The sequence below is a fragment of the Prunus dulcis genome, chromosome 7 (genome assembly GCF_902201215.1).
Source record: "Prunus dulcis chromosome 7, ALMONDv2, whole genome shotgun sequence".
Classification (NCBI taxonomy): domain Eukaryota; kingdom Viridiplantae; phylum Streptophyta; class Magnoliopsida; order Rosales; family Rosaceae; genus Prunus; species Prunus dulcis.
Window position 1 is genome coordinate 1,525,651 of NC_047656.1, and position 11,232 is coordinate 1,536,882.

General features: G+C 38.1%; 1 protein-coding gene across 4 annotated transcripts; it reads left to right on the plus strand.

The window, feature by feature from the left end:
- Positions 1–1,980: 1,980 nt before the first annotated feature.
- LOC117634866 (mitochondrial inner membrane protease subunit 1-like) lies at positions 1,981–6,507 on the plus strand. 4 transcript variants are annotated; one of them, XM_034369134.1, is made up of 7 exons: positions 1,981–2,096; positions 2,193–2,261; positions 3,932–4,081; positions 5,006–5,244; positions 5,403–5,627; positions 5,764–5,874; positions 6,285–6,507. In XM_034369134.1, exons 4-7 carry the CDS (start codon positions 5,011–5,013, stop codon positions 6,345–6,347), a joined length of 633 nt encoding a protein of 210 aa, XP_034225025.1. In that variant the 5' UTR covers positions 1,981–2,096; positions 2,193–2,261; positions 3,932–4,081; positions 5,006–5,010; the 3' UTR covers positions 6,348–6,507. The 4 variants fall into 4 exon arrangements, with proteins under 4 accessions (XP_034225025.1, XP_034225026.1, XP_034225023.1 ...); XM_034369135.1 differs by having other exon boundaries at positions 5,045–5,244; XM_034369132.1 differs by having other exon boundaries at positions 3,932–5,244.
- Positions 6,508–11,232: the final 4,725 nt, after the last annotated feature.

Below are 11,232 nucleotides of genomic sequence, written 5' to 3' on the forward strand. Positions count from 1 at the left end.
TAGATGTTCGTGGACAATTATCATCATTATCATATTCTGCATCTAGATCCTCATTCTCATCCTTAACAATCATGTTGTGCAATATTATGCACGTCATCATGATTGAATGAAGTTTCTCTTTGCGCCACATACGTGCTGGTCCCCTAACAATTCCCCATTGAGCCTGAAGTATTTCGAAGGCTCCTTCGACATCCTTCCTATAAGCCTCTTGTTTTTGAGCATATAGTCTTTTTTTTTTTTTTTTTTAGTATTCGGTTGGAAAATCGTCTTAACCAATGTAGCCCAATGAGGGTAGATACCATCAACCAAGTAATAACCTAGATTGTATTCATTTCCATTGACAACATATTGGATAAGGGGAGACACTTTATTGACTACATCATTGAACAACGAGGAACAAGCTAGGACATTGATATCGTTGTTCAATTGAAGGACTCCAAAAAAGGCATGCCACATCCAAGTGTCATACGAGGCCACTGCCTCTAGAACGACAATTGGCTTATTCTTGTAGCTGGTAAACTAGCATGCCCAAGCAGTGGGGCAGTTCTTCCATTCCCAATGCATGCAATGAAGACTAACATGCCTGAAAATCCTCTGTGACTAGCCTTGTGCAAGAGCCTGCAAAGGTCAGCCGAATTTGGGGAGGGGAGAAGGTACCACTGGCCATACACAACTTCAATAACGAAACAAAACTTTCGCAAATATTCATGGGTTATAGATTCACCCAATCTATAGTACTCGTCGGTGCAGTCTGCCGAGCATTCGAAAAATGGATGTTAGCTTCTGCTCTGGGGGATAGACTTTGTCGTCCTCAAGCGTCTATCTTCTGGGGAAAGTATGGCTCATGTGCAACAACATCATTCAAGATGTGATAGAAAAGCTCTCTTCTCATAAGAACCACCTGCGAAAGTCCACTGGGGGATAAAGTGGTCTTTCACAGACGTAGTCCTCCATGAGACTTTTATGATGTTTTTCTCTCTTCCGATTCTTGTATTCACGGCCTACAACAGAACCGACATGTTTGGATTGTTGAGCATATTGCTCCAACAGAAACGTATGGTGTTGAACAGCCATTGCAATCCTCTATTGATGAAGGTCATCATTATCAGAATCATCATTGAAGAAATTTTGTATAGTCTTTCCACGTGAATTCATTATAAGAAGGAGAATGAAATTGAAGGAGATTGTGCGGTCAATTCGGTAGAATAACACTTCTTAAATAGACAAGGGAATGAGATACCTACATGTTTGAAAATAATTGAATGAAGATAGGAAAATATAGGGAAAGATAAGAGAATCCAATAAAGTAAGATGGACAAAGATGGGCAATGGTTCAGAACATGATTGAAACCATACAAGATGGGAAATGGTTCAGAAAATAATTGAATGAAGATAGGAAAACATAGGGAAAGATAAGGGAATCCAATAAAGTGAGATGGACAAAGTTGAGCAATGGTTCACAACATGATTGAAACAAGACAATAGAGGGTGGAAAAGGGTTCAGAAAATAATTGAAGAACACAAGTGGAGGTGTGCAAAAGTTTAAAACAAATTGAATGATTATAAAAGAATCTAATGAAGTCAAAGTGAAATTAAAAATGGAAGAATATTATGGCAATGGCTTTTCTCAATTTGAAGTAAAAAAATAATATTTCAGTTGAGAATTGTATTACAAAACAATTTAAAAAAATAATTTTTATAATCCGATTCAAAACCGAACCGGAACCGGAACCGGATCGAAACCGGTTCAAACCGAACCGGACAGTTTTTGAATTTTTTTTAATTAAAACCGAACCGAACCAAACCGCATGAATAGTACCGGATCGGTTCTAATTTGAAGCAAAAACCGGTCCAAACCGAACCGTGCCCACCCCTAATATGTATGGTATTTTGAGCCCTAAAAATACATGAATAGTTGTATTTTGAAAGGTAAAAATTTGAGTTTAGCCCCATGGTTGGAGATGGCATAAGTCCGGACCAAAATAAGACGCACGATATGTTAAACATGAGAGCTCTGGTCGTCTTGTTTGCATCAACGTGTTCATCGTCCCAGATCATCCTTGTCCCAAAATAAAAACATCAGCTGCTACCTTCTTGTATGCCTCCAATCTCTGTCTCTCTATCTCTGTGTGTCTTTCTTTCTGTCTCTCTGGCAGTTTTTGCAGATAATTGTGATCTTGTTTTCATTTTAGAGTTCCAATTCTATGAGACGACCCAAACCCCCTCGCCGTTTTTTTTCTTCTGATTTTTGGTACTTCCAGGTATGAGAGACATATGGTTTTGCTACCCTTTATTTTTTATTAATCTTTAATTTTATTTTTATTTGATACTGGGTTATGCTTTGGAAAATCTTATAGTATTCATATATGGTTTTATCGGAAAAAAAAAAACATAAGAAGATGCGTTTCAGTATTGGATTTGTGTGGGTTTTGTTGAATTGGTGATTGGATAGGCTTGAATGTTTTCTGAAAATTATTAATATTCAAACTTAGCAAACTACTAGTCAATGTAATTGCTTTTTTGTTGTAATTGAAAGCTAACTTGTGTGTGTAAACTTTTTTCTTATGGATAAATTATTTTACAAGACTAAAATGACAGGCCTTACTATATATATATATATATATATATATATATACACACCATTGGAGGTGTACTTTGTAACATTTCTTTTCGTTTCATTCCATTTTATTTTAATTTTGACGTACTATCATGTAGATACATACCGAAAGGTTTTGTTCAACTGAAAAGATTGATGCAGGGAATTTATTCTCATTGTGTAAGGAACTGAGTCATGAATGGAAAATGTGATCCAAGTCTGTTCCTTGTGATCATTGTTTACAACTTTGGCCTATATTTTGGGGACTTTAATTATCTTGGGTTGGCTTTAAAATGAGATTTAGAGGGAGAAAACTACTTGACTACAAGAGTTGGTGATGACTGATGACTGATGACAACGATAGAAACTTGATCTCAATGCCCCTAGCCTTAGGCTTATGAAGCCTACTATGTTTCCAACTCTAGGAATGCTTTTGGGCAGGCATGGTTTTCATAATAAATTTTATGATTTTGCTAGAGAGTGTCATGTGTAAGGTCCAAATCAGGGCAGATTCAAACTTAAAATACCATTAAACTAAGAAGTAGTTAGTTATTAGAAATACAATTGGCAACATACAAATGTATACAATTGTCAATCTACAATTTCTTTGCTACCAGAGAAGACCCAAACCAAGAGGTTGTGATATAAAGTGGGTGAAAATTAGGCTTTTTCGGTTGTTGCTTGGTAAATAATAATAAGAATAATAATGTGACACACTTATAGTTGGTTTTGATTTTGGATTCCATCCTTCATCTGTAAGAAAATATCATGCTCTTTGTTTCTTGCAGTACTTCTCATAATCGAATTTTGATATGTAAGTTGTAAGTTTTAACTAAGTTCAAGCATAATTAGTTTCTAGTAAAGGATTTTTCTCCGCCCATAATTGAATGTTCCTAAGTTTTAATTGTAGTTTCTGGTTGTGTGTGCACGTCTCTTGGGACCTTTTTCTGGCATTGGTTTAAAAATTTAATGTCACTGTATGAATCATTCATTTGTGTCTCCTAATATTGTTTTGTTGTAAAATCTGTTTTGAATTTGATTAAAAGTTGCTCTAGCATCTGGTTGATGGCTTTATAAAAGTTGAATTTAGCATTATGTATCAATTGGTTATGGTTCTAGTTATGGCAAAAGTAATTAGATATTTCTGTTTGTGGCTTGTGAATAGAATCAAATATATACTTGCTTTGCCTTGTCAACAATCATTGACTCTGCTATAAAGATATTCTTACAACCACTGAGGACTATATCAGCATTTGTGTAAAGCTCTTGAGGTTGGGAGCAACTTAGCTACATGATTAAATAGCAACTTAGCTGAATAATGCACTTGTATTTTAGGAAAGTGGAATGGATTCAATATAAAGTGGTAGTAGCACTCAAAAAAGGCTTGCATGGAGCAGAGACATCATCGTTTTCGTATGAAACCCTAGAATTCAGATTGCAGTCGCTGTAATTGCTATTTGCACCCAATTGACTGCCAAATCCAAGGTCAGCTTCTTTTTCAATTTCTGTTAAATCATATGGAAAATACAATTCTTTGCGAATTCCATTTTTTCATTTAATTATTTGATTGATACAACTGGATAGTAAAACTTTTTACCTTTTTTTTTCTTTTGCTATTTTCGTATATAATTAATTAGATGTTATGGAGGTACAACAGAATATGTTTTGCTTAGGTTAGGCGGGCTATTTGGTATTGCTAACTTATCTTTCTTCTAGAAAAAGCTGACTGCTTCTGGTAAAAGTGCCGAGACTGGTTGAAAACTTTAGGCAAGGTTATTTAATTCATAATTTTAGGCCTTTAATTGTCGATTATTGTGGTTTTGGTCTATTCTAAATCATGTTCAAAAGTTTTCATCCGGCTGTTTAAATTTTTCTCTTTTGTACTATTAGGACTTCTTATATTGAAGCTAATATGGATGCAATTAATGTTATGCTTGAAGGGAAGAGACTTCTCTCAGTATGCTATAGATGCAGTATAGCTTTTAAAAACTTTTGGGTTTGAGAAATCGACTAGTTTTTCAGTGGATGTGATATGTTGTAATGGATGTCAGGGCTGCTTTGCAACCATTTTGCTTTCGGCTATGAGTTTTATTTATTTAGTTATTAATTTCTTCTATACTTAAAGTTAAAGATGGAGAGAAAAAATCATGTGCGGAAAATGAGGTAGGGAGAAGGGAGGAGGGAGGGAAGATGAAAGAGAGCAGGAGGATGGGGAAATGGAGAATGTATGAAAAACTTGAAAAAAAAATGGAAATTGTTTTATGTTTTAGTTTTCATTTTATGTACCATTTCATCACTAGTTTTCATTTTATTATCTATTATTTTATGTGAATTTCAAATGCATGGATTTGAAATAAATGGATTTGAAATCCAAATGCTTCCATCCAACCGGGCCCTAACTTATGGTAGGTGTCATGTTAACGTATATACTTGTTATCCATCTCAAAGATTATACGACTTCCCTCTCTCTCCCCCAACTGTCTATATATGCTCTGTACTCTCCCATGGCGTCGAGATACATAAGGGAGTTTTTGGCTTTGGAGGCATTTAAAAACGCAAGGAGAGACGTAAGCAACGTCCTTCCACGACTGGTAAAGTTCCTCTGTTGCCTCCAAGTCACCAAGACACACCTTTTCACCGTCACTTTGGTAAGTTCTAATCACACCACTCTCTCATTCTTAGACAATTCTTTTTTTAAAATTTTTTTATTTTATTTTATTTTATTTTTTTGGGATTTAAATTCAATGAGCTGAGGTAAAAATATTACCAAAGGGAATTGAAATGGGTTGTGATTCTGTGTATACAGTCCTACAGTCCCAGCATGCTCCCAACCCTTGGCCTGGCAGGTAATTTGTGCTTGGTTGAATGCATCTCAACCCAGTTCGACAAACTGGGTGTTGGGGACATTGTACTCGTACAGTCCCCTGAGGTTCCTTGGAAGTTCATGACCAATCGCTTGATAGCCATGGAAGGCCAGTCTGTTACATATGTTGTGGACCCTAAGAACAGTGACAAGTCTGAGACTATTGTGGTATGTTAATGTTTCACTTCAAGCTTGTAGTATTGGTTTTGTTTTGGGCTCTGGGTTTTTGGGTTTGAAAGTTTGCCTTTTTGTTGTTTTGGGATTTAGGAGATTATACTGTTGTTGTTGGTGGTGATGCTACTAGGTTCCTAAGGGGCATGTTTGGATAGAGGGATACAACATCTATGAGTCAAATGATTCAAGAAAATTCGGGCCGGTTCCTTACGGCCTTCTACAAGGCAAAGTCTTTTGGAGGGTGAGAATCTTTTCTTCTTGTACCTCAATTTGAATTATTTGCATATGCATCCTTTTACATTGGTTTTAGATTGAATCACTAAGCATAAAGGAACACATCTATGTTGGTTTTCAACTGGAATTGTTAAAAGGATATGCCTTCCAATTTATGAGTGGTATGATTAGTGGGTTTGGGAGAGACTGTATAATGTGTAGTTCGATAGAAGTTCAAATAGTAATGAATATGTGGTAAAAATTTGCAAGCGATGAGATACATCCTATTATGTTTTTCCCAGGGAAGATTGAGAATATGTATTTTTACTGGGTAGAACTGAAGTCCAACGGATGTGAACAATGAACTGTCTCTTGGGTATTTCTATTTTCTACCACTAGAATACTAAGATTTCTTATTTTTGATCTTTTTGTCATTAGATATGGCCACCTAAAGATTTTGGATTGTTGGCGCAAAACAAAGGGAAGGATTCTATCTCATGAAGTATGCTTATTGAGCATGCGCACTGTTAGTTCCTTGTATGTAATTACATAATCTTGTTGTAGTAGGGAATTAGAAACTTGTTTGTAGAATGATATTTTTCTATCAAGAAAAGTGGTTCAGAGAAGGCATGAATGAAAAATCGATTCTCTTTCTACTTTATTTCTCTTTCTGGTCCTTGGTGCCTATCATTTTCATGTTCATAGACTTGTTTTTTTGTTAAATCTGTAGTCAGTTAGTTTCGACATAGACAGTTGATGTGAAGTTTTGCAAGATAGTGATAACAAAGAGCAGAGAGAATAGAACTTTCCAGTTAAGGACGCGACATTATTGATAGTTCACAGACATCTTGAACCACATTTGAGTTATTGCCATTCAATTTTCGTTTCTGGAGAAAAAATCTCTTGCAAAATCTTAGTCAATTTTTGGTTTGAAATTCTATGAACAAGATCTTAGATTTTTGTGGTCCAATCTATAAATTCACCGACAATTCATATTTTGGTAATTCTCCTTTGATGTGAAGGTTTGCTATTTACAAGATTGGCTTTCGATGGAAGTGGTCTATGAGGTTAAGTAACCAACTCTTGGATTGGTGACAGGACCGAATCAAATTCCGCTTTGGAATTCGAGTCGAACCCTGTGCGTGTCTGACACTTGGCAAATGTTGAGCACAAAAGACCTATTTGCCCTTTTTCTTAAAATTTTGACTTTGACTTCTACCGAAATTTCAGCAGAGTCTCCCCTAAATTTCGTTCAATCCAAAACTTACACCTGTCATAACGAGCATAATCGTCCAAACAACCAACAGCCAGCACTTCAATAAACATGCCAAAAGTTCCATTCTCACTCTAGGGCAATATATCAGAGCAATTTTGATAGCTTACGGATCACTTAATTGTTTTACATACCAACACTTTTGAATCAGAGGGCGCGGAAATCACGATGGCCCGGTGGTGGATGTCTTGTGCACGCTACAGCCTGGGGGCGCAAAACAGTTGAAAGTGTGAGTGGACCAAAAATAAAGGTTCATAAAATATCTAAGAATATACTAACCCCCGGTGTAAAAATAAGGAAATAAATCTAAACACGTATTCTGCATTTAAAGCATACTAAACTCAAGGCATTATATGTAAATCATATTCGAACTCGATACTTCTCGCATAAAAACAATGAAATCAAATACAGTTGAGTAAAACTGAATATCTAAACTATCTTGGAAACATATGAAAATCAACGCAGTTACATATTTATAGAAATATATGCAATCGCTTTCAAGAGCAATAAAACTTGCATGAAAGCATTGAAATCCAATTTGCATAAAAGTACTGAAAAAACCTTAAAGCAATGTACTCAAAACTTGAATTAAAGCACTGCAATTAATCAAAACTACCACTCGGATGTACCCCTGTAATTCCGTCAATTCCCCTGGCAGGTCTCAGCGACACACAGTCTATTCGAGCCGCAAATCCTGGCCGGATATAGGGGACTATAGTCAGCCTGATCTGCTGGCAGGTCTCGGTGACACAAAGTCAACTCTAGCCGCTCTGGCAGGATTCAGGGGACCGTAGTCAGCCTGATCCGCAATCCTGGCAGGTCTTGGGGACACGAAGTCAGCTGAGCCGCAAATCCTAGCAGGTCTCGGGACACCAAGTGTGCCGAGCCACAAATCCTAGCACTCACGGTCCGAGCGTCCCCGAAACTCGTGAGGCAATGTCAAGTGCACTGACGAAACTGAAAAATAGACTGGATGTCCGTAGACATCGGTCCAACTGAGGGTAATAACCATAGCTGGGTACCCACGGTGGTTAAAAATAAATATTTTAGAAAAATCTGATAAATCACTGTATTTGGCAAGTCTGAAACTAAGCTGCTATTTTCTCTGATATAAATCTCAACTCTGCTTTCCACCACTTTCTAGCATGTTCAACTAAGCAGCATAGAAATAAAGATATTTTACGGCACAAATCATGCTCGGAAAACATTCCACAAAACTTATTCAAAATCAAATAATGACATTTACTCATATAAACTCATTTATAAAAACTTATTTATATAAAATCAATCTAAAATCATTTATATAAACTCATTTATATAAATCATTCATATAACTCATTTATATAAAATCATTTATGAAAGAAAGTCCACTCACTCCTGGTCCGAGCTCGCTAAACCTCCTGACAGTCTCTCTTGCGGGCCTGTGTGGTCCCGGGTGCCTGCGTAAATCATCATAAATGTTTTATTAATAAAACTGCTTGGTATAACTTTTTAAGTAAAACTCTGACCCCCGACTTCTAGAAGTGCGTGCACTAACTTTAAAGTCATTTTCCTGCCCACTTAGGTATTTCAGGTATTTACAATTGTCTGAAAAGACTCGAGACTTCATTAAGCGATAAACTTCCATCTTGGTCGAGACGGAACCCCGTGGGGTCCACGACCTCCAATGACCAATCTGAGAGTTCCTTTAAGTTCCTCACATTTAAGGAACCATATCCTACAAGTTTGGTCTGAAACTGACGATCGGATTGACCACTATCGTTAAATCATAAAATTTCCAAACCCTAGCCCCAGGGTTCGCGATTTCGGAGTATCCGGGACTACGATTCACAATCCGTCGAATCCTACATGATCCTGAAATTATTTGGAACAACATATCCGATATTGAGCGCGATCCAACGGTTCGGTAATATTGAACCCGGGAATCGCACAATATGAAAAATCCGTTCGGGGCTCAAACGAGATCCAAATTGAGATCCGCCAAATCCTACGCGCTCGTGACAACATAAGGGTCGCAACAAGACACAGTGCCACTGCACTACCCTCACCCACGCACCCCAGCACTCGCCGGCAGTGATGGGTGTCTAAAGCGATTTCGGCTCGCCGGAAAAACTTCAAACCACGGCTCCAAACTCCTACACTAGGTAAAACACCATATTTGGAGCCACTTTTGTTCTTGGACCTACACCGAAAAGTGGCAGGAAGTGGCTGAAAACAGAGGCATAAAATCGGCTGAAACTTCAAGCTCAAAAATCCGATGGCTACGCTACGAATCGATCTAATCCTACCCAACAGCAGTTAGAACAGCTCGAGAGGTTCAAGATCCATACCTGGGTCGACGAAAATGGTAGCCGGATGAGGGAGATCGGCGGCCTTGAAGTTTCAGTGAGTTCCCGTCGCTTTTCTGAAATTTTCGGCCAGCATAGGCCGTGCCGCTGGCGGGGAAGGGTCGGGAAAGGTAGGGGACTCGACGGCGATTCTATCGCCACCGGTATTGTGGCCGGTGGTGCCCTGAGGCGGCGCCAGGAAGCTCTGGAAGGTGGCGGGTAGTTTCGCGCGAGAGGAGAGAGCTAGCTGGTTTTTATATATCCAACTTTGAAATATTTACGGTTATGCCACTGAGACTCTTTTGACCATAACTTTCTCGTTACAACTCCGATTCGGGCCTACTACATGTCTGTGAACTCGTTTCACCGTGCTCTACTCAATGGAGCAAGCGAAATTGTCAAATTCCTTCTCGAACAAAAAGTCACCTTTTTCTTAATAAAATATTACGAGAGCAAAATTGTATTTTCGCAAAATAAAATATTCCTTAATTATGAATTTTTGGTTTGGGATATTACAATCTACCTCCCTCACAAAAATTTCGTCCTCGAAATGTATGCGCCTGTCATTCGAAGAGGGGAAGGGACTGCTCTCACAATTACTACTCGGGTCACCACATAGCGATTTTCACTGAAAGTTAAACATTTCCCATTTCAATATCCGAACTGATTGTTTCTCACAGGTGAAACCAACCTCCAATTCTGCTGGTTATTTGTCTAACTCAACCTGCAGGCAAAGTAAGCCTATAATTTCCTTGGCCCTCACGCTCTATAGTCTCCCTGGGTTCGCAATAGCGAGGCCTTAGTTCTCTCGCTTTCTCAAATCTCACTACACCTTCCTAAGGTGATAAATTTTGAAAAAAAATACCCAACTAAAGATCCTTCTTCTATTATCTGTATAACTCCTTGTCAATCCTGGGTCATTTGAGTTTTTACTGATTAAACCAATATGTTTCTTCATTTTCTACGAACTTCCAAATACCAATAACCTTTGTTTACCATTCCGTCATCATGCTGAGGTGGACTATACTATGTCTCACATAAGGCACCAATTTGGAGACATCACAATTAGAGGCACCAGTGGCAAATTTGAGGTTTGTGATCTGAGGAAGATCAGTTCGTCTGACAACTGTCATGTGAGGCACACACTCTCAAAGTGGTAACTTCTCACCCCAATCACTCTGAAACTGTAGTATACAACGTCTCATCAATCCTTTTAAAGTTTGAGTCATTCTCTTAGGTTGATCATCTGTCTGGGGGTGAATTGCAGTAGTAAACTGCAATCAGGTCCCAAAAGCTTCTTTTAATTGAGTCCAAACGGGGCGTAACCTGGGGTTCTCGCTCTAACACAATAGAGACTGATGCTCCATAAAGTCTCCCGATCTTATCTGTGAAAATCTTAGCCGGTTTGTTCAAACTTTATTTGGCTTTCACCGGCAGAAAATACGTAGACTTGTTGATTCGATCCTTAGTTTCTTATGTTTCTTCCTGCTTGCTCCGTGCTCAGGAAAGTGGAACATAAAATCTATCGTAAGTTACTCCTACTTCCCTTCAGGAATCGGAAGTGGTTGTAGGAACCCTACTGGTTTCGGTCATTCCACTATCACTTGCTGATAAATTCTGCTATTTCTTTCACCACCAGAAGCCACTAGTAGAATCTCCATTTTGAAACTTCATTCTCAGAATCATATAATCAACCTCCACTCGCAGTGTGCAAGTTCAAGGATCCTGAACTTGAGTTTCCTTAGTGCTATCATCACTAATAAATATTCTCCTCGGAGATAAGCTA